The 23101-nt window shown below is 41.7% G+C and overlaps 2 protein-coding genes across 9 annotated transcripts; both read right to left on the bottom strand.

Moving 5' to 3' along the window:
• Positions 1-364: 364 nt before the first annotated feature.
• On the bottom strand, positions 365-3993 carry LOC121846164. Of its 6 annotated transcripts, none has more exons than XM_042319388.1 (8): positions 3862-3922; positions 3673-3737; positions 3272-3352; positions 2943-3143; positions 2465-2760; positions 2335-2379; positions 756-828; positions 365-641 (listed from the first exon to the last, which is right to left on the bottom strand). In XM_042319388.1, coding segments are annotated over exons 3-8 (681 nt in total). In that variant the 5' UTR covers positions 3273-3352; positions 3673-3737; positions 3862-3922; the 3' UTR covers positions 365-576. The 6 variants fall into 6 exon arrangements, with proteins under 6 accessions (XP_042175322.1, XP_042175319.1, XP_042175320.1 ...); XM_042319385.1 differs by having other exon boundaries at positions 3333-3352; positions 3862-3918; XM_042319386.1 differs by lacking the exon at positions 3272-3352 and having other exon boundaries at positions 3862-3993.
• Positions 3994-13467: 9474 nt separating this feature from the next.
• Positions 13468-21540, bottom strand: LOC112244223. 3 transcript variants are annotated; one of them, XM_042319382.1, is made up of 10 exons: positions 21395-21540; positions 16305-16361; positions 15629-15648; positions 15251-15451; positions 14782-15068; positions 14656-14700; positions 14400-14439; positions 14232-14293; positions 13800-13894; positions 13468-13691 (listed from the first exon to the last, which is right to left on the bottom strand). In XM_042319382.1, exons 1-9 carry the CDS (start codon positions 21433-21435, stop codon positions 13817-13819), a joined length of 831 nt encoding a protein of 276 aa, XP_042175316.1. In that variant the 5' UTR covers positions 21436-21540; the 3' UTR covers positions 13468-13691; positions 13800-13816. The 3 variants fall into 3 exon arrangements, with proteins under 3 accessions (XP_042175316.1, XP_042175318.1, XP_042175317.1); XM_042319384.1 differs by lacking the exon at positions 21395-21540 and having other exon boundaries at positions 15568-15648; positions 16305-16367; XM_042319383.1 differs by lacking the exons at positions 15629-15648; positions 16305-16361; positions 21395-21540 and adding an exon at positions 16115-16172.
• Positions 21541-23101: the final 1561 nt, after the last annotated feature.

Here is a 23101-nt window from a genome sequence, read left to right as displayed (position 1 = left end):
AAATTGTGGCTATCAAGTGTTCCTTGAGTCAGGCAAATGGGGTTCTGCCACTGTTCACTACACCGGTGTCAGAAGTGGGATACATGTACTATCGTTTTAATTCTTAAACGTCTAAGCTGGGGGGGACCCCTTTAGCTATATAATATTTTTGTTTAATTATTTGATAAAATATTGAATTGGCCTTTACTACTATAGCCTATAGAAACGCAATGAATAACACATGCATAAATGGCAAAAAAATCACAAAAAAATCATAAGTAATAAGGTTTTGAAGTGTCTGTCCTATATCTAAGAGATATAAGAAAACTCAGGAAATATATACATTGTTTTTACTCTAGGGTATAACCAGTGATGTTGAGACTCGTGCCCTTCCACAAATCCAGTTTCTTTTTTATTTCCATATTATTGTTACATTGATACAGCCAGGCCTAATTCCATACATTACCACTGTAAATTATCTGTACTTTCTCAAGTAGGCCTAAATGACATGCAATTAAAGATGTAATCCATAACATTTGTTCTCTAAGGGAATTGATCATCACGTTTACAGGAGTCACACTATATATTATCACATGTTCATAGTTGGGCCAAATGTAAATAGTCTTCATTTCTGGAATGAGGTCTTGCAAAGGGACATGGATCTTGAAAAGATTAAGAAACATAAAACACAAGATGTTAGTTGTTGATTTGACCTGTGATGATTACTGTAATTACAATGACGATATTAATGAATGCTTAAACCTACTGGAACCTACTTTTGCCTGAGATGAGCCCCATCATGTAAGAAAACACCATACAAGGGCAGTTGCGGCATAAAGACAGTAACCCCTGGAAAGAAAATAACGATTTAAAAGTGACCTGTCTGCTTCAGAGATACGCTGCAGTTCTGACTTTTCTTTAAATAGCTACATTATGGCAGATATCTCCCCAACACTAGACAAGAAGATATTTCATTAACACTGAACAAAAACATAAACGCAACATATAGTGTTGGTCCAATGTTTCATGAGCTGAAATAAAAGATCCCAGAAATGTTCCACATGCACAAAAAGCTTATTTCTCTCAGATTTTGTGCACACATTTGTTGACATCCCAGTTAGTGAGCATTTCTCCATTGCCAAGATAATCCATCCACCTGACAGGTGTGGCATGTCAAGAAGCTGATTAAAAAGCTTGATCATTACACAGACCTTGTGCCGGGGACAATAAAACACCACTTTAAAATGTGCAGTTTTATCACATAACACAATGCCCCAGATGTCTCAAGTTTTGAGGGAGTGTGTAATTGTCATGCTGACTGCAGGAATGTCCACCAGAGCTGTTGCCAAATAGTTGAATGTTCATTTCTCTACCAAAAGCCGCCTCAAATGTTGTTTTAGAGAATTTGGCAGTACGTCCAACTGGCCTAACAACCGCAGACTACGTGTAACCACACAAGCCCAGAACCTCCACATCCGGCTTCTTCACCTGCAGGATCGTCTGAAACCAGCCACCCAGGCAGCTGAGGAAACTTTTGGGTTTGGGGGTTTGCACAACCAAAGAATTTCTCAGGGAAGCTCATCTGCGTGCTCGTCGTCCTCACCAGGGTCTTGGCCTTACTGCAGTTCAGCGTCGTAAACGACTTCAGTGGGCAAATGCTTACCTTCAATGGCCACTCTGTTCACAGTGTGAATAGAGTGCCCCATGGTGGCATTGGGGTTATGGTATGGGCAGGCATAAGCTATGGACAACGAACACAATTGCATTTTATCGATGGCAATTTTAATGCACAAATATATCGTGAGGAGATCCTGAGGCCCATTTTGTGCCGTTCATCCACCGCCATCATGTTTCAGCATAATGCACTGCCCCATTTCGCAAGGATCTGGACACAATTCCTGGAAGCTGAAAATGGCCCAGTTCTTCCATGGCCTGCATACTCAACAGACATGTCACACATTGAGCATGTTTGGGGGGGCTGGATCAACATGTTCAACAGCGTGTTCCAGTTCCCACAAATATCCAGCAACTTCGCACAGAGGAGAGGGACAACATTCCACAGACCACAATCAACAGCCTAAATCAACTCTATGTGAAGGAGATGTGTCACGCAACATGAGGCAAATGGTGGCCACACCAGATTTGGACTGGTTTTCTGATCCACGCCCCTACCTCTTTTTTTTTATGGTATCTGTGACCAACCATCCATAGATGATTGTTTAATGAATTTATTTCAATTGACTTATTTCCTTATATGAACTGGAAATCAGTAAAAATCTTTGAAATTGTTGCACGTTACGTTTATATTCTTGTTCAGTATAGTAGTTGCTGATGTATGGTTACTTTTTATCATACCATGGCAGCGTTTAGAATCCAAGCTAGACAGTCACAATTTCTGGCCTGTAAAAAAAGGAGAGGAAAAATGAATACCGTACATCAAATAGAGAAATACTGTATTCAAAATGATGATTAATTGATACCATACCATAGGATCTATGTCAAACTTCTGCCTAATATTTCTGACTGCTGCATCATTGCGAGGACAGTCCAGTAGTCCCTGGCTCTCATGGAACAGACAGTCCACTGTGTCAAACTTCTGCCTAATATTTCTGACTGCTGCATCATTGCGAGGACAGTCCAGTAGTCCTCCCAGTCTCTCATGGAACAGACAGTCCACTGTGAGTATTACATCACTTCTGGTCACTAGTCTGCTGCTGTAAGGTACAGTGTCGTCTGGGTTGAAGGTGTGATGCAGCACTACCAGAATGACATCTTTACCCTCTGTCAAGAAAGAGAATGTGGGAATACATCAAAATAAACCAATAAGCCTCTCAAATAAACAATGTAGTCATGTCATTCATGCCTTTGGTACATTTTGAGTAAATCTGGTGTGGAAAGAGAATATCTGGTATAGAGGGAAATAACATTGTTTAGGAAGTCATATTTGGGATGAGTTACTGTACTTGGAATCTGTTGCAGTGCTGCATCAATATCAGTCCCGGCGCGAGAGACGATGGGACAGAAAGCCATGATGACATCACTCTCCTCTGGAGACTTGACTTCCGTAAAACACCTTGTGGTGTTGTTGAGTCGTCTCATAAACTGAATGTGAGAATCCAAAGTATTGCCAGTCTCAACTGTGTAGTATTTCATCTTGTGTGCCACTGATTTTAAACAGACAACAAAGAGGAAGGTCAAAAAGGTCATTGATAAAAGTATGAATGTTTTTGTCAAATGGAACAATGTTCATAGTTCAGCCAGCTATAAGAGCATTGTAGGTTTAACCATTTACTTTATAGTGCACCCCTTCATCAAAATATGACATTATACATAAGAGCCCTGTTGAAAATGACCTCTGTGTTCCAACATGGATCTAAAGGAAGTGAATAAACAGACAAATGTTTTTTTAGATAGATACATTCAGGATAGGAGAACTACAACCAGTGTGCAAACCATGAAGATAAAATATATTTCTCTACAGTGCAAACTGTGTACAGCAGCATGAGGCTATATCACATTCTAAACATGCACTTTTTTTGCTCTAGTCTTTCACAGTATCCGGCTCTAGAGCACTTCACCACCTCAGTCCTTCCACTGGACCACATGATTTCTTGGAATTAGAAGTGAAAGTAATGTGTTATTGTAAATGTACTTACTGCCTCTGTTCTATTCTACATTCATAGAATTACTCACCTAAAAAACATTCCATTCAATTCTGCACTACCAGTTTCCACTTAACCAAGTGTACTGTTTTATTCCTGTTGTAAACATAGAATATTAAATGATCACAAAACCTTTCATGACACCCACCCAACTGTAAATGATAGTTATGGTGTTCATATTGAACATGAATTTGAAATTAAATGAGGAAAGTAGACTTACTCTGCAGCTGTAGGATTATTATCTATCGACTGTATTGCAGTTGTGGTTTGAAGTGATCTGTTTTAATAGCAAAGAGAAAGTGAAACTAAACAGCATGAGATAATAAGAGGAGGTGGCCATTTTTTCAGAAAGTCACAAATGCTGAGTTTACACAGGCAGATGCATTCAGATTTTCTTCCACTAATTGGTCTTTTGACCAATCACATCAGATCTTTTCACAACAGATCTTTTTCAGAGCTGATCGGAAAAAAGATCAGAATTGGGCTGCCTGTGTGAATGCAACCATCTAGGCAATCTGTAGTTCAAACAACAAAGTGGACACCACTGATTTGGTAAACAGCTGAGGAATGGGGCTGGAAAAATGTAACCACACTCACATTTATAGACAGAGCTATGGATGCACCACCATCCATGATATAGAAATTATAGTTTTAGACATGGTTGGAGGCTATGCAGTCTTTGTTTACAATTACACATTTAAAAACAATGGAATAAAACAAGCTTATATTTTGGGTTCTGATGGGGTTGACAGTTGAAGTAATCTCATAGTGCAATTAGAATTTATAGTCTTTAAGAATCAATGGGTGTATATATAATTAATTCAAAAGTCCAAAAATGTATGTACCAATAGCAGATTGCCACTTTAATATAAGGTAAATAACAGTAGTTAGACCAAGCACGATTTCAATTTGTTTGCTCATCTCAATTTCTTAAAAATCTGTCCTCTCATCCCCTTCATCTGCACTGATTGGAAAAACTTGACAGGTGAAACAACATGGTGGAAGCTCATCTTTAGTCCATTGACTTATGTATCCCCGTACATTGACTTATGTATCCCCGTACATTGACTTATGTATCCCCGTACATTGACTCGGTACCGGCAGTGGTGGAAAAGGTACCCAATTGTCATACTTGAGTAAAAGTAAAGAATAGAAAACGACTTTAAAATGTAAAAGTGTTAGACAGTGTTATGCATGAAAAGCCGAGGAGGCCAGCCGTTTCTGAGATACTGGAACCGGTGTGCCTGGCACCTACACTCAGACCACGCTCAAAGTCGCTTAGGTCACTCATACTTTTTGATTACAGTTTTTCCCAATTGTTTACACACTAAAAGTGGAACTTGAAACGCAATCACCGAAACCTGAAACTCATGTACCAAATCCCTAAACCAAGTCTGCAAAATCGCAAACACAATTCCTGCTTTTCAATTCTATATCACACTTTTTGCAAAACACTACACACAGTTCTCTACATTAGGCACAGCATTCAACATTTAAATCTCTTTAGTCCCTTTGGAAAGCAATGCCAATCACAATGCCAAGCTCTATACACCAATTGGCAACACCCACTCCTCACAGGTGTAAACACTAGTTGCTGAATTGTTCACTTAGAAATCAGAGCTTTAGCACTATAAAAGGCCACAGATGAGCTCTCCTGTTTTGGAGGAAAATGGAAGTCAATGGAGAAGCAAGAGCTAGAGCTAGAGGTGAGAGTGAGGGGAGGAAGAGGATGAGGAGGACGGGGAGGAAGAGGATGAGGAGGACGGGGAGGATGAGGAAGCAAAGTTGTCTCAGATGAGATCAGGGCCACATTGGTTGACCATGTGCTCAACCATTGATTGAGTATGAGGGAGGCTGGGCAGAGTTCAGTCCAACCTGAGCCGCTACACGGTTGCATCTATCATCCGTTCATTCAGAAATGACAACCGGTAAGTTACCTACCATCTACATTATGCTCTTTATGTATGTATATTGTAGTATACTGCAGTCTGACATATCAGTAGGCCTTTGTTACTCAGTGATTGTTGGTCAATGTTACAGTAATGTAATTTCATATGGAAAGAAAATAGATTATTTTAGCTTACTGTAACCTATCATATTTGTGGATCTTCTGCAGAACTGAGACGGTCAGGCCATGGTGGAAGACACTGGCTGTTCACACCAGAACAGAGACGGTCAGGCCATGGTGGAAGACACCGGCTGTTCACACCAGAACAGAGACGGTCAGGCCATGGTGGAAGACACCGGCTGTTCACACCAGAACAGAGACGGTCAGGCCATGGTGGAAGACACCGGCTGTTCACACCAGAACAGAGACGGTCAGGCCATGGTGGAAGACACCGGCTGTTCACACCAGAACAGAAACGGTCAGGCCATGGTGGAAGACACCGGCTGTTCACACCAGAACAGAGACGGTCAGGCCATGGTGGAAGACACCGGCTGTTCACACCAGAACAGAGACGGCCAGGCCATGGTGGAAGACACCGGCTGTTCACACCAGAACAGAGACGGTCAGGCCATGGTGGAAGACACCGGCTGTTCACACCAGAACAGAGACGGTCAGGCCATGGTGGAAGACACCGGCTGTTCACACCAGAACAGAGACGGTCAGGCCATGGTGGAAGACACCGGCTGTTCACACCAGAACAGAGACGGTCAGGCAATGGTGGAAGACACCGGCTGTTCACACCAGAACTGAGACGGTCAGGCCATGGTGGAAGACACCGGCTGTTCACACCAGAACAGTAGATCTCTATTGAGAACATGGTGGTAGCAAACAGTACCATTAGACTACGAAAAATCCAGAACCACATAATTGCAGACAACACAATATTCAATAACATTCAGCAGGTGGGCTTGTCTACATTGGACCGTGTATTACAGCACAACCGAATCTGGATGAAACAGGTGTACCGAGTGCCATTTCAGCAAAACTCAGATGGTTCAAGAACAGTGCTATGAAAATGTGCAAGTAAGTACTATACTGTGAATTTACTACCATATCAGCACTGTATAGACACATCACAGTACTGTAATCCAGTGTATTATGCCTCACCATATTGACTGCTCTAGGTCTATGTCACATATTGTCTTGTCTGTTTCAGAGAGTCTTGTAGCTGGATGCCGCTGCAATTCAGAATGTTTATAGGTACATTGAGGCTGGCTTCAACCTAGCCAAAAGAAGGGGATGGAACATTATTGGCCACCGTGCCATTGTGAATGTCCCTGGACAGCGTGGAGGGAATATCACCATGTGCGCAGCTGTTAGCCAGCGAGGCATCCTCCATCACCATGCCAACCTTGGTCCCTACAACACCGTCCTTCTCATCACATTCCTGGACACACTACATGGCTTCCTCATTCCAGCTGAGCAGAGGGGTGGACCAGAGCAGCCCAGGTATGTTGTCATCTGGGACACCGTGAGTATCCACCAGGCTGCTCTGGTCCACAACTGGTTCATTAACCACCCAGAATGTATTGTTCTGTACCTCCCATCATATTCCCCATTACTAAACCCTATTGAATGTTTTTTTTCCCAGCATGGCGATGGAAGGTGTGTGATCATCATCCCCTCGCACACATGCCTTTTCTCCAGGCAATGGAGGATGCATGTGGTGAAGTTGATGTGGAGGCTTTCGGCGGCTGGATCCGTCACTCCAGAAGATTATTTCCCCGTTGTTTAGCCAGGGAGAACATCACTTGTGATGTGGATGATGTGCTGTGGCCAGACCAAAATAGGAGGCAGGACGCAGCCAAATGTCTTTTTTCTTACATTTTGCATGTGTTTTTGAAATAATGAGCCACTTTCATTTTTGTACAGAAAATCCTATATCTTACTGAATGTTTTGCCTGGTTTTCTCCTGTTGGGTATGGAAAGTGTTACATACAAAACACAAGTGTTCAAAAATACTGCATTTTGGAAATAAATGAATGTTTTTGTTACTGTATTGCATTTGTTTATGTATATTTGAGTATACTGTAACAATCTTCCACAACCGGCTACAGTGTAACACCTTAAATGCAAAAGGCATAAACCTACTGATAGGATATACTTAGTGTTTTGTTTTGAGCACATCAGTGTGTTGGTTGGTAGACAGATCTCAACAAACTATTTTGGAAAGAAATTAAGCTGTTTTGAATGCCGTGTTTGCTTTTGCTAGAGATTTGGAGTTTTGTGTTTTGGGGAAATGGCCCAAAGATTCAAACGTTTTCTGCCCTCGAATTGGGTTCCCATGCAAAACTAGACAGATAACTAAGTCTTCAATAAAACTCCCAAGGCTTGACTATTCTTGAATGAATATATTGTGAAACTGCAAAATGCAGAATAATATACTTCAGTATTCAATTCCCATCAACATACCGTAGCTGTACATTATACAGTAAGTTGCATAAATACAAAGCAAGTGCCATGGTCCCATGTATCTGGTATACCAAACCAGATAGCCAATTACCATATGAGCAGCAACTAGCCAACCCCTTTCATTACACTAATGTGCAAACACCGCTGTACAATAAAGCATATTACACTAGAAACAGTAACAAAACTACAGTATTGTATGTTTAACAATTTGTTTATGACACACGAGCAACCTAATACAGCTGACGGCATACATGAAAGGCAATTTGTGAGTAAATGCAACCAACTAACATTGATAAGTAAGCAATTCTATCAATAAGTTTATCATCACTAGCTTTAGCTGCTTCTCTGCGTGCAGAACGACAACTCTACTTGTTTCCGTAGTCTAAGTACCAGAAAGTTCCACTAGGGGGCGATAAACACCATGGAACACAATCAAAAGCCATTTTAACCACCGTAATTAAAATAATCTGTTACTGTCTAAATTGATGGCAGCACAAAACGTGTGTAAACAATGGTGGAAAACTTTTTAAACTCCAGTCCATGGGCTGACCTGGCTTTGCTCAGACTGTATGTATGACTTTGCTCAATGTATCACTTGTATCACACACTCAAGATATGACGCAGACACGAGGCGGATGGTTCGGTTCTCAGAATATTTCATAACAAAAGGGGCAGGTCAAAGGCAGGCATAGGTTCGTAGTCCAAGGCAGAGTCAAAAAGGGACACAGTGGCAGGCAGGCAGGTCTTTAACAGGAAGACTAGAAAACATGCTGGTAAGACCTGACAAAACAAGATGAACTGGCAACAAACAGAAAACACAGGTATAAATACACAGGGGATAATGGGGGAAAAAATAGACACCTGGTGGGGAGTGGGGACAAGGACAAGGCAGGTGAAACAGATCCAGTTGTGACACAATTACTGTATCTATGACTTGACTCTATGACTTTTACTCAATGTCTATTTATTACTTGGCTTTCCTCAATGACTAGATGATTTGGCTTTGCTCAATGACTGTATATATGACTCGGCTTTGCTCAATGACTACCTACCAAAGGTTCCACTGTGTCCATTACAATGGATAAAAACATCTATTATTGAAGATGCCCAATCTTCAGAGATAACAATAGAACACGAAGACAAAGATACTGGTGTCCATCTGTGGCCATGCTTTTCCCTAAATGATTATGACAAGTCCAGCTCCAGAATAGCCTAATCTTTTGAATACGGTGTAGTAAAAAAACAGCAACAACAAATAACATTAGCTAGCTACGGTTAGCAAGATAACTAGCTAAGGTTAGCGTGCTAGCTAGGTACAGTGCCTTGCGAAAGTATTCGGCCCCCTTGAACTTTGCGACCTTTTGCCACATTTCAGGCTTCAAACATAAAGATATAAAACTGTATTTTTTTGTGAAGAATCAACAACAAGTGGGACACAATCATGAAGTGGAACGACATTTATTGGATATTTCAAACTTTTTTAACAAATCAAAAACTGAAAAATTGGGCGTGCAAAATTATTCAGCCCCCTTAAGTTAATACTTTGTAGCGCCACCTTTTGCTGCGATTACAGCTGTAAGTCGCTTGGGGTATGTCTCTATCAGTTTTGCACATCGAGAGACTGAAATTTTTTCCCATTCCTCCTTGCAAAACAGCTCGAGCTCAGTGAGGTTGGATGGAGAGCATTTGTGAACAGCAGTTTTCAGTTCCCTCCACAGATTCTCGATTGGATTCAGGTCTGGACTTTGACTTGGCCATTCTAACACCTGGATATGTTTATTTTTGAACCATTCCATTGTAGATTTTGCTTTATGTTTTGGTTCATTGTCTTGTTGGAAGACAAATCTCCATCCCAGTCTCAGGTCTTTTACAGACTCCATCAGGTTTTCTTCCAGAATGGTCCTGTATTTGGCTCCATCCATCTTCCCATCAATTTTAACCATCTTCCCTGTCCCTGCTGAAGAAAAGCAGGCCCAAACCATGATGCTGCCACCACCATGTTTGACAGTGGGGATGGTGTGTTCAGGGTGATGAGCTGTGTTGCTTTTACGCCAAACATAACGTTTTGCATTGTTGCCAAAAAGTTCAATTTTGGTTTCATATGACCAGAGCACCTTCTTCCACATGTTTGGTGTGTCTCCCAGGTGGCTTGTGGCAAACTTGAAACAACACTTTTTATGGATATCTTTAAGAAATGGCTTTCTTCTTGCCACTCTTCCATAAAGGCCTGATTTGTGCAATATACGACTGATTGTTGTCCTATGGACAGAGTCCCCCACCTCAGCTGTAGATCTCTGCAGTTCATCCAGAGTGATCATGGGCCTCTTGGCTGCGTCTCTGATCAGTCTTCTCCTTGTATGAGCTGAAAGTTTAGAGGGACGGCCAGGTCTTGGTAGATTTGCAGTGGTCTGATACTCCTTCCATTTCAATATTATCGCTTGCACAGTGCTCCTTGGGATGTTTAAAGCTTGGGAAATCTTTTTGTATCCAAATCCGGCTTTAAACTTCTTCACAACAGTGTCTCGGACCTGCCTGGTGTGTTCCTTGTTCTTCATGATGCTCTCTGCGCTTTTAACAGACCTCTGAGACTATCACAGTGCAGGTGCATTTATACGGAGACTTGATTACACACAGGTGGATTGTATTTATCATCATTAGTCATTTAGGTCAACATTGGATCATTCAGAGATCCTCACTGAACTTCTGGAGAGAGTTTGCTGCACTGAAAGTAAAGGGGCTGAATAATTTTGCACGCCCAATTTTTCAGTTTTTGATTTGTTAAAAAAGTTTGAAATATCCAATAAATGTCGTTCCACTTCATGATTGTGTCCCACTTGTTGTTGATTCTTCACAAAAAAATACAGTTTTATATCTTTATGTTTGAAGCCTGAAATGTGGCAAAAGGTCGCAAAGTTCAAGGGGGCCGAATACTTTCGCAAGGCACTGTAGCTACACTAACAACTGTCAGTTCCCTATTTGTTGATGTTTGTCCACTCCACATGGAAAAATCACCAGCCACCACATTTCTTCCCACCCACAATTCATGAATATGTAAGCCTGTAAATTGTCTGGTCATATTTCGGAGGTGGATCCAAAACAAGAATTTCCCGCAGTAGGCAGATTGTCCTCTGGTGGGTCCTTTAATATAAGGTCAAGTACAGGTAGGCCAAAATAAAGAAAACACCAACATAAAGTGTCTTAACAGGGCGCTGGGACACCACAAACCAGCAGAACCATTTCATTGCGCCTTGGCATAGACTGTACAAGTGTTTGGAACTCTTTCGGAGGAATGCAACACCATTTTTGGGGAGGAATTCCATGATTTGGTGTTTTGTTGATGGAACACTGCTCAAGCGCCACTCCAGAATCTCCCATAAGTGTCCAATTGGGTTGAGCCTGGTGACTGAGACCGACACAAATACCCCTTAAACCCACTATAATCCTTTGAGACCTCTCTTTCAAAGCAGAATATATATGTATATAATGAAGAGATGTTCTTGTCTCCACCCTAACAATGGGAGTCGATGTCCCAAAGGTGAGAAGGCAGGCGGTCTGCTTAATAAACAGAATGTAGTATTCCCACATGTGATTGGACCCTTTCACTTCGCCTCTTCCTCTCTGTTCAAAGTCACTGAGATCTCTTCTTCTATCCATGGTAGCCAAAACAATGGGCAACTGGGCATTTCTACACATGACCCTAAGCATGATGGATTGTTAATTGCTTAATAAACTAAGAAACTACACCTGTGTGGAAGCACCTGCTTTTAATATACTTTGCATCCATCGTTTACTCAAGTGTTTCCTTTATTTTGAGAGTTACATGCACATAACAGTTCATACAAGACTATCACTCAGTTGTTGGTGATCCTGTGTATCAGACATCTGTATGAATGTACACTTCCTACCCAGGCTGTATAACATTTCAGCAAAATGGTATGTTACTGCTGAACACTTATTGAACAAGGAACTTCATTTCAACGGCAATTCCTCCACATATTCATCATCACCAAACCAAATCGCTTTGTGCACAGGGGCATTGTCATGCTGAAACAGGAAAGGGCCTTCCCCAAACTGTTGCCACAAAGTACAGAATCATCTAGAATATAATTGTATGCTGTAGCATTAAGATTTCCCTTCACTGGAACTATGGGGCATAGCGCGACCCATGAAAAACAGCCCCAGACCATTATTCCTCATCCACCAAACTTTACAGTTGGCACTATGCATTGGGGTAGGTAGCTTTCTCCTGGCATCCGCCATACCCAGATTCGTCCATCGGACTACCAGATGGTGAAGCAGGATTCATCACACCAGAGAACGCCTTTCCACTGCTCCAGAGTCCAAATGGCAGCGAGCTTTACACCACTCCAGCTGACGCTTGGCATTGCGCATTGTGCTCTTAGGTTTCTGTGTGGCTGTTCGGTCATTGAAACCCATTTCATGGAGCTCCCAACAAACAGTTATTGTGTTGCTTCCAGAGTCAGTTTGAAATTCAGTAGTGAGTGTTGCAACCGAGGACAGAGGGGGTTTTACGCGCTACAGGCTTCAGCCCTTGGCAGTCCCATTCTGTGAGCTTGTGTGGCCTACCTCTTCAAGGCTGAGGCGTTGTTGCTCCTGGATGTTTCCACTTCACAATAACCGCACTTACAGTTGACCAGGGCAGAAATTTGACAAATTGATTTGTTGGAAAGGTGGCATCCTATGATGGTGCCATGTTGAAAGTCACTGAGGTCTTCAGTAAGGCCAATCTACAGCCAATGTTCTCCCATGGAGATTGCATGGCTGTGTGCTTGATTTTATACACCTGTCAGCAAAGGGAATGGCTGAAATAGCCGAATCCACTCACTTGAAAGGGTGTCCACATACTTTTGTATATATAGTGAATGTTGACACAGGTATTGTGCTTGTATTATGCTGAAAATGAGGTTGATAAGTGGTGGAGTTGCCCTTTAAGGATTTTATTGAATAAGGAACTTAATTTAAGGCCTATTTCATGCTCTCTTCTCCATTGTGTGTTTACAGCCACCTTGACTTCAACAATCCGACCAGGGGTCACATCTCAGAATGCAATGTTTTGTTCAAATGCCTTTTCCCTCACCGTGTGTAACTCTGTGTTGTTTGTGTCGCACTGCTTTGCTTTATCTTGGCCGGGTCGCAGTTGTAAATGAGAACTTGTTCTCAACTGGCCAACCTTGTTAAATAAAGGTGAAAAAAATGAACAAAAAATGTTTAGCTTAGCTCAGCTTAGTCATCGAACTATTGGAAAAAGTCAAGCCTTTGTATGCCTGTTCCAAACTCCTCGAAAAGAGAAAGCTATCCCTATTGAGTTTGTGGCTAGCAAGTTTTTCTTGCGTCAAGCAACCCAGGTTACCCCCACTGTTTGCTACACTGGTGTCAGAAGTATGATGTATGTGCAAACTAGCAGTGATGTTGAGATGCATCCCCTTCCACAGATCCTGTTTCTTCTTTATTATTTTCCATTCATTTTTATTAACATTTTTAATATCGGCCCCAATTTCTATACATTACACCTGCAAGTGCTCTTACCATCAAAAGTAAAGACATTTTCTTAAGTAGACCATGAATTAAAGATGGAATCCATAAAAACTATTAGCATGTCTTCATTGTTGGTACAAAAGTGGAACTGCTTTCATCACTTCTGGAACGAGGTCTTGAAGAGGGATGTGGATCTTGAAAAGATTAGAAAACATGAAAACACAACATGTTAGTGGTCCTGATTTGGCCTGTGATGGTTATTCTAATTACAATGACCACATGAATGACAACCTACAACCTACTTTGAACCTACTGGAACCTAATTATTGTCCCAGAAGCGCGCCTTCACATATGAAAGCCGTGTACAGAGGTAGCTGTAGACTGAATACACTGTGCACTGGAAAGAGAAAAATGACTTGTGTGAGATCCACAGCAGTACTGACTCTTGTTTAACAGCTCCATTATGACAGACACCATCCATACGTTTCACTTCTATAATTCTGCAGCAACAGGAAATGTGAATTGTTATGTGGATTATAGTTCATGGACATTTTTATAGGGGTTGATATTCTTTGTTAGGGCAAATCAAGTCTGAAACTTCATAGTGGAAATTACAAACTTTAGAAGCCTTTTTAAAACGCAAATACACTACTCGTTTGCATTTCAGCAACAAAAGAGTGATCAAATTAAGATCCTACATCTGTAGTGTTATCATTTGCAATGATTTGACAAACCATTATATTGCTCCAAATCACAGATAGATTGCCAGAACGAGGCCTTGTAGAGGGACGTGTATCTTGAAAAGATTAGGAAACAAAAAACACAAGATGTTAGTGCTGATTTGACCTGTGATGATTACTGTATCACATTGACCACATGAATGACCACACAATAGAACCTACTGTGAATGAAAACGTAGTTGTAGCCTGAAGACACTGCCCACTGGAAAGAGAATAATGACTTGTGTCAGATCCAAAACAGTTCTGACTGTTGTTTAACAGCTCCATTAATTCATTTATTTCAATTTGACTGATTTCCTTATATGATCTATAACTCAGTCAAATCTTTGAAATTGTTGCATGTTGTGTTTATATTTTTGTTCATTATAGTAGTTGATGATGTATAGTTACTTTTATCATTTGCAATGATTTGACATACCATGACACCGTTTAGAATCCAAGCTGGGAAGCCACAACTTCTGGTCTGTAAAATAAAGGAGAGGAAGAATGAGTACATCAAATACAGAGATACTGTATTCAAAATGATGATTAATTGACATCATACCATGTCAAGCTTCTGCTTAATCTTTTTGACTACTGCATCATTGCGAGAACAGTCCAGTAGTCCCTGGCTCTCATGGAACAGACAGTCCACTGTGTCAAACTTCTGCCTAATATTTCTGACTGCTGCATCATTGCGAGGACAGTCCAGTAGTCCTCCCAGTCTCTCATGGAACAGACAGTCCACTGTGAGTATTACATCACTTCTGGTCACTAGTCTGCTGCTGTAAGGTACAGTGTCGTCTGGGTTGAAGGTGTGATGCAGCACTACCAGAATGACATCTTTACCCTCTGTCAAGAAAGAGAATGTGGGAATACCTCAAAATAAACCAATAAGCCTCTCAAATAAACAATGTAGTCATGTCATTCATGCCTTTGGTACATTTTGAGTAAATCTGGTGTGGAAAGAGAATATCTGGTATAGAGGGAAATAACATTGTTTAGGAAGTCATATTTGGGATGAGTTACTGTACTTGGAATCTGTTGCAGTGCTGCTTCAATATCAGTCCCGGCGCGAGAGACGATGGGACAGAAAGCCATGATGACATCACTCTCCTCTGGAGACTTGACTTCCGTAAAACATCTTGTGGTGTTGTTGAGTCGTCTCATAAACTGAATGTGAGAATCCAAAGTATTGCCAGTCTCAACTGTGTAGTACTTCATCTTGTGTGCCACTGATTTAAGGTCAGAAAGGTCATTGATAAATGTTAATGTTTTTGTTAATTGGCACAATGGATAGTTGGTTCATAGTTCAGCCAGCTATAAGAGCATTGTAGGTTTAACCATTTACTTTATAGTGCACCCCTTCATCAAAATATGACATTATACAAAAGAGTCCTGTTGAAAATGACCTCTGTGTTCCAACATGGATCTATAGAAAGTGAAAGAACAGACAAAGGGGTTTATTAGTCTAGATAGATACATTCAGGATAGGAAAACATGTACATCAACCAGTGTGCAAACCGTCTGTCTTATATATATCTTAATTCCATTATTTTACTTTTTGATTGTCGTGAATTGTTAGATATTACTAGATTAGATAACACAAGCATTTCGCTACACCTGCAATAACATCTGCTAAATATATGTATGCAACCAATACAATTTGATTTGATCTTTCTCCATGGTGTGAGCTGCATACATCAGCGTGAAGCTATTTCACATTCTAAACTTTCACTTTCACTCTCTTATCTTTCACAGTATCCAGCTCTAGAGCACTTTACCACCCTAGTCCTTCCACTGAACCACATGATTTCTTGTAATTAGACAGTGAAAGTAATGTGTTATTGTAAATGTACTTACTGCCTGTTCTATTCTACATTCATAGAATTACTCACCTAAAAAACATTCCATTCAATTCTGCACTACCAGTTTCCACTTAACCAAGTGTACTGTTTTATTCCTGCTGTAGATATAATTTAATATTCTATCACAAAACCTTTCACGACACCCACCCAACTGTAAATGATAGTTATGGTGTTCATATTGAACATGAATTGTCAAATGAAATGAGGAAAATAGACTTACCCTGCAGCTCTGGGATTCTTTTCTGTTGACTGTACTGCAGTTGTGGTTTGAAGTGATCTGTTTTAATAGCAAAGAGAAAGTGAAACTAAATAGCAAGAGATAATAAGGGGAGGTGGCAATTTTTTCAGAAAGTCACAAATGCTGAGTTTACACAGGCAGCTGCGTTCTGATTTTTCTTCCGCTAATTGGTCTTTTGACCAATCACATCAGATCTTTTTCAGAGCTGATCTGATTGGTCAGAAGATCAATTGGTGAAAAAAATATAAGAATTGGGCTGCCTGTGTGAATGCAACCATCTAGGCAATCTGTAGTTCAAACAACAAAGTGGACACAACTGATTTGGTAAACAGCTGAGGAATGGGGCTGGAAAAATGTAACCACACTCACATTTATAGACAGAGCTATGGATGCACCACCATCCATGATATAAAAATGATAGTTTTAGACATGGTTGGAGGCTATGCAGTCTTTGTTTACAATTACACATTTAAAAACAATGGAATAAAACAAGCTTATATTTTGGGTTCTGATGGGGTTGACAGTTGAAGTAATCTCATAGTGCAATTAGAATTTATAGTCTTTAAGAATCAATGGATGTATATATAATTAATTCAAAAGTTCAAAAATGTATGTACCAATAGCAGATTGCCGCTTTAATAAGGTGCATAACAGTAGTTAGACCAAGCACGATTTCAATTTGTTTGCTCGGCTCAATTGCTTAAAAATCTGCATTGACTCAGTACTAGTAGTCCCTGTATAAAGCCTCGTTATTGATATTTTATTGTGTTACTTTTTATTGAATTTTTTACTTTTTTTTATTTGGTAAATAATATTTTAACTATTTCTTGAACTGCATTGTTGGTCAAGGGCTCATAAGTAAGCATTTCACGGTAAGGTCTACTACACCTGTTGTGTTCCGCACATGTGACCCCAAAAAATTGTTTGATAGAACATTTGATTTGATAGTGACACTGGCCGTCTCCACTCCTGGCACCCGCGGTAGAATATCATTATGTTGAAATGTACGTTTAAAACAACTCAGAGCTTGGAAGACTCAGACTTCAGTGCATTCTAAACAACGGTTAATCAGAAAATAAATGGGGGGGAAAATTGTTTGAATGGTCATTTAATTATTCCAATTCGGGAACTCGGGCCCATTTCTAGAGCTCCGACTTTCTGACCTGAGGATCCCTGACATCATGGTTTATTTTTTCGAATTGCCAGTTGTTTTGAACGCAGCATATTTTCAACCAGAGATCATAATTCATGTTCTATAATGTGCAGCCCCACCCCATAGGGGAGCTCTGCTCTGAGGTGGTTTCCCCTGCTGCCTAGGCAGCGAATAGCCTGAGAGAAAACGATGCACCCAACTGCAGCCAATGGGAGTACAGGTGTCCCTATATAAGGGGATGCTTCCCCTCAATCAGCCTCCCATTATCTTCAGCGACTGGACTGAAGAAGCCGAGAAGATAAGTCTCAGGACGAACCTGCTGTCGATCTCCAAGTCCTCGACGTCGTCCTTCTAAATGAGCATACCATTTCCACCCAACCCAAAAGCTCTTTTATGAGCTCAGTGTCGCTGCTCCACTATGGCGACTGTAGACTCACACAACTTATGTTTTGTGTGCCTAGGATCACAGCACGCTAGGGGCGGCCTCACAGATCCCCCGGAATGCCCTAGCATGTTGCCTCTAGAGAAGACGAAGATATTGGGAAGTGTTTGGGTTTTTCTCTCGAACCCCCCCTCCCAATGGAGAGTGCAAGGTTTTTCTCATCCTTGGGCGAGGAAGAGACGGGCTCTGAAATTTCAGCAGCCCTCTCCTACGCAACAGCCTCTCTCTCTGCGCTCTGATTTTCCGGGGCTCATTGAGCGAGATGGCTGGAGACACGCTGCCCTCCATTCTCTCCAACTCGGAAGTAGATATGATGGAGGGCGGCCCCTACTCTAGACCAAAAAGGGCGGTGGTGCCACTGGGAGCCGGCAAAAATCTTTACACCCCATTCACCAGAGTGGACGGCAGACGACCCCAGGGGATCCCCAGGCTCGAGGACACCATGGCTGCGTACCTCGTACCGGGTACGAGCTCCTGGCCGTCACCCAGAAAACCCACTCTACCTACAACAAAGGACCGGCTCACAGCTCAGCTGGTAGAGAAGTCCTTTGCACTAGAGGTCCAGGCTGTAGCAGCAGCGAATAATATTGCCCTTCTGGCAGCCTCTCTGTCCCTTCTCACCACGGGTAACACTGAGCTGTCAGGAGAGGAGATATAAGAGGCGTCAAGAAGTTCCTGCGTTTTGCCTTCCAAGCATCCCGGAGTCGCCCCTTTACTATTGACAATGAGATTGGTGTTTTGCGGGTACCATTTAATGAAGCTGCCATTTGAGGACTTGTGAGGCGTCTGTTTCTCAAACTAGCCACTTTAATGTACTTGTCCTCTTGCTCAGTTGTGCACCAGGGCGTCCCACTCCTCTATCTATTCTGGTTAGAGCCAGTTTGCACTGTTCTGTGAAGGGATTAGTACACAGCGTTGTACGAGATCTTCAGTTTCTTGGTAATTTCTTGCGTGGAATAGCCTTCATTTCTCAGAACAAGAATAGTCTGACGAGTTTCAGAAGAAAGCACTTTGTTTCTGGCCATTTTGAGCCTGTAATCGAACCCACAAATGCTGATTCTCCAGATATTCAACTAGTCTAAAGGCCAGTTTTATTGCTTCTTTAATCAGAACAACAGTTTTCAGCTGTGCTAACATAATTGAAAAGGGGTTTTCTAATGATCAATTAGCCTTTTAAAATGATAAACTTGGATTAGCTAACACAACGTGCCATTGGAACACAGGAGTGATGGTTGCTGATAATGGGACACTGTATACCTAAACTCAGCAAAAAAAGAAACATCCCTTTTTCAGGAACCCTGTCTTTAAAAGATCATTTGTAAAAATCCAAAGAACTTCACAGATCGTCTTTGTAAAGGGTTTAAACACTGTTTCCCATGCTTGTTCAATGAATCATAAACAATAAATGAACATGCACCTGTGGAACGATCGTTAAGACACTAACAGCTTACAGACGGTAGGCAATTAAGGCCCCAGTTATGAAAACTGAGGACACTAAAGAGGCCTTTCTACTGACTCTGAAAAACACCAAAAGAAAGATGCCCAGGGTCCCTGCTCATCTGTGTGAGTGTTCCTTAGGCATGCTGCAAGGAGGCATAAGGACTGCAGATGTTGCCAGGGCAATAAATTGCAATGTCCATACTGTGAAACGCCTAGGACAGCGCTACAGGGAGACAGGACGAACAGCTGATCGTCCTCAGTGGCAGGCCACGTGTTACAACACCTGCACAGGATCGGTACATCCAAACATCACACCTGCGGGACAAGTACAGGATGGCAACAACAACTGCCCGAGTTACACCAGGAACGCACAATCCCTCCATCTGTGCTCAGACTGTTCGCAATAGGCTGAGAGAGGCTGGACTGAGGGCTTGTAGGTCTATTGTAAGGCAGGTCCTCACCAGACATCATCGGCAACAACGTCGCCTATGGGCACAAACCCACCGTTGCTGGACCAGACAGGACTGGCAAAAAGTGCTCTTCACTGAAGAGTCGCGGTTTTGTCTCACCAGGGGTGCTGGTCGGATTCGTGTTTATCGTGGGAGGAATGAGCGTTTCACCGAGGCCTGTACTCTGGAGCGGGATCGATTTGGAGGTAGAGGGTCCGTCATGGTCTGGGGCGGTGTGTCACAGCATCATCGGACTGAGCTTGTTGTCTTTGCAGGCAATCTCAACGCTGTGTGTTACAGGGAAGACATCCTCCTCCCTCATGTGGTACCCTTCCTGCAGGCATGACAATGCCACCAGCCATACTGCTCGTTCTGTGCATGATTTCCTGCAAGGCAGGAATGTCAGTGTTCTTCCATGGCCAGCGAAGAGCCCGGATCTCAATCCCAATGAGCACGTCTGGGAGCTGTTGGATCGGAGGGTTAGAGCTAATGCATTCCCCCCCAGAAATGTTCGGGAACTTGCAGGTGCAAGTTGGTGGAGGAGTAGGGTAACATCTCACAGCAAGAACTGGCAAATCTGGTGCAGTCCATGAGGAGGAGATACACTGCGGTACTTAATGCAGCTGGTGGCCACACCAGATACTGACTGTTACTTTTGATTCTGATCCCCCCTTTGTTCAGGGACACATTATTCAATTTCTGTTAGTCACATGTCTGTGGAACTTGTTCAGTTTGTCTCAGTTGTTGACTCAAGTTCATACAAATATTTACACGTTAAGTTTGCCTTAAATAAAACGCAGTGAGAGGACATTTATTTTTTGCAGAGTTTAAGACTTGGCTGTGCTCAATGACTATATATATAAAATAACTTGGCTTTGCTCAATGTATCACCACTCAGGATATGACCCAGATGCAGATGGTTCGGTTCACAGAATGTTTATTATAACCAAGGGGCATCCAAAGGGGCAGGCAGAGGTTCATAGTCCAAGGCAGAGTCAAAAAGGGACAGAACAGCAGGCAGGAAGGTTGGAACCGGGAAGACTAGAAAACAAGCACTAGAAAAAACAGGAAACACACTGGTAAGACCCCACAAAACAAGACAAACTGGCAACAGACAAACAGAAAAGGCCGGTATAAATACACAGGGGATAATGGGGAAAAAATAGGAGACACCTGGTGGGGGGTGGAGACAAGCACAAGACAGCTGAAACTGATCAGGGTGTGACACAATGACTACATAAGACTTGACTAAATGAAATATATATATATATATATATATGACTTGGTTTTGCACATTGACCATTTCTGACTTGGCTTTGTTCAATGACTACCTACCAAAGGTTGCACTGTGTTCTTTACAATGGAGAAAAACATCTCTCATTGAAGATGCCCAAACTTCAGAGAGAACAATAGAATGTGAAGTTAAAGTTACTGGTTTCCATCTGTGGCAATGCGTTTCCCTAAATGTTTATGACAACTATAGTTCCAGAATAGCCTAATCTTTTGAATACGGTGTTGTTTAAAAAAAACAGCAACATAACTTTAACATTAGCTTAGCTAGGTAGCTACACTGACAGCGGTCAGTTACCTATTTGTTGATGTTTGTCCACTCCACGTGGAAGTCACCATGACGTTCCTTCCCACCCGCAGTTCATGAATATGTAGGTCTATATGTAGTCTGCATCATTATTCAGAGATGGAACCTAAACAAGCATTTCCGCTCTTAAGCAGGAATTACATTGAAATAAGGGTGGCATTCCCCTCTGGTGGGTCCTTTAATATAAGGTCAGGTGCAGGTAACTGCCAAAATAAAGGAAACACCAACATAAAGTGTCTGTATAGGGCGTGGCTTCGTACACGTTGGCATAGATTGTAGAAGTCTGGAACTCTTTTGGAGGAATGCCATCATTTTGTTGATGGTCGTGGAAAACCCTTCTCAGGCGCCGCTCCAGAATCTCACATAAGTGTCCAATAGGGTTGAGCCTGGTGACTGAGACAGACACACATACCTTTTAAACACCCTATGCTCCTTTCAGACCGCTCTTTCAAAACAGTATATAATGAAGAGATGTTCTTGTCTCCGCCCTAACAATGAGAGTCCATGTCCCAAAGGTTTATTAAGGTCTGCTTAATAAACAGAATGTCGTATTCCCACATGGACAGATTTTGATGGGATTGGACCATTTCTCTTCGATGCTTCCTCTCTGATCAAAATCACTGAGATCTCTTCTTCTAGCGGTAGCCAAAATAATGGGCAACTGGGCATTTCTACGCATGACCCTAAGCATGATGGGATGTTATTTGCTTAATTAACTCAGGAACCACACCTGTGTGGAAGCACCTGTTTTCAATATACCTTGTATCCATTGTTTACTCAAGTGTTTCCTTTATTTTGGGAGTTAAGTACACATAACAGTTCATACAAGACGATCCCTTAGTTGTTGGTGATCCTGTGTATCAGACATCTGTATGAATGTACACTTCCTACCCAGGCTGGATAACATTTCAGCAAAACATTATGTTGCTGCTGAACAGTCTTATTGAACAAGGAACTTCATTTAAAGGACAATTCCTCCACATATTCATCGTAACCAAACCAGCATGTTTCTATGATCTGTGGTTACAAAGATAAGATCCTAAAAAAAATGCTTGTCTATGACATCACAGGGTAGAGTAAAAAACTGTGATTTTTAAAACCGGCAGTGAGTTTCCAGCCCAAGGAAGGGTATTTTCACATCACTGCAAATCTCAGTGTTTGAAAATGTGTTTTTAAAATGTGCTTAGATGTCATCGGGTAGAACTTAACATATGTTAACACTGGTATTGTGCTTTGTATTGTGCTGGAGATAATGAAAATTAGGTTGAAAAGTGGTGGAGTTGCCATTTAAGGATTTGATTGAATAAGGAATTTCATTTAAGGCCTATTTGATGCTGTAGCCTCCATTTGGTGTTTACAGCCACCTTGACTTCAACAACCTGACCAGGGGACACAAACCAGAATGTACTGTTTTGTTCAAATGTCTTTTCCCTCACTTTTGAGCTCAGTTTACTCAGTCAAATAGTGAGGCCTTTGTATGCCTGTTACCACCTCCTACAAAAGAGAAAGATATCTGTATTGAGTTTGTGGCTAGCAAGTTTTCCTTGGGTCAGGCAACCCAGGTTACCCCCCACAGTTTGCTACACTGGTGTCAGAAGTGGAATGCATGTGTAAACTAGCAGTGATGTTAAGATGTGTGGCCTTCCACTGATCCTGTTTCTTTATTCTTTATTCTTTTTCATTCATTTTTATGAAAAT

The sequence above is a fragment of the Oncorhynchus tshawytscha genome, unplaced genomic scaffold (assembly GCF_018296145.1).
Source record: "Oncorhynchus tshawytscha isolate Ot180627B unplaced genomic scaffold, Otsh_v2.0 Un_scaffold_4246_pilon_pilon, whole genome shotgun sequence".
Lineage (NCBI taxonomy): Eukaryota > Metazoa > Chordata > Actinopteri > Salmoniformes > Salmonidae > Oncorhynchus > Oncorhynchus tshawytscha.
The sequence above is the reverse complement of the archived record's forward strand: the minus strand, read 5'-3'. Positions and strand labels throughout refer to the sequence as shown.

Excerpts from the sequence above, each read along its gene's own strand:
- LOC121846164 (XM_042319385.1), bottom strand. Across the intron at positions 3,144-3,332 it reads ATCCATGTTGGAACACAGAG|TGGCACACAAGATGAAATAC; the intron begins GTCATTTTCAAC and ends GTTTAAAATCAG. Across the intron at positions 2,761-2,942 it reads AGCACTGCAACAGATTCCAA|AGGGTAAAGATGTCATTCTG; the intron begins GTACAGTAACTC and ends CTTTCTTGACAG.
- LOC112244223 (XM_042319382.1), bottom strand. The coding sequence starts at position 21,435 with ATGGTGACTTCCACGTGGAGTGGACAAACATCAACAAATAG. Across the intron at positions 15,452-15,628 it reads ATCCATGTTGGAACACAGAG|TGGCACACAAGATGAAGTAC; the intron begins GTCATTTTCAAC and ends ACCTTAAATCAG. Across the intron at positions 15,069-15,250 it reads AGCACTGCAACAGATTCCAA|AGGGTAAAGATGTCATTCTG; the intron begins GTACAGTAACTC and ends CTTTCTTGACAG.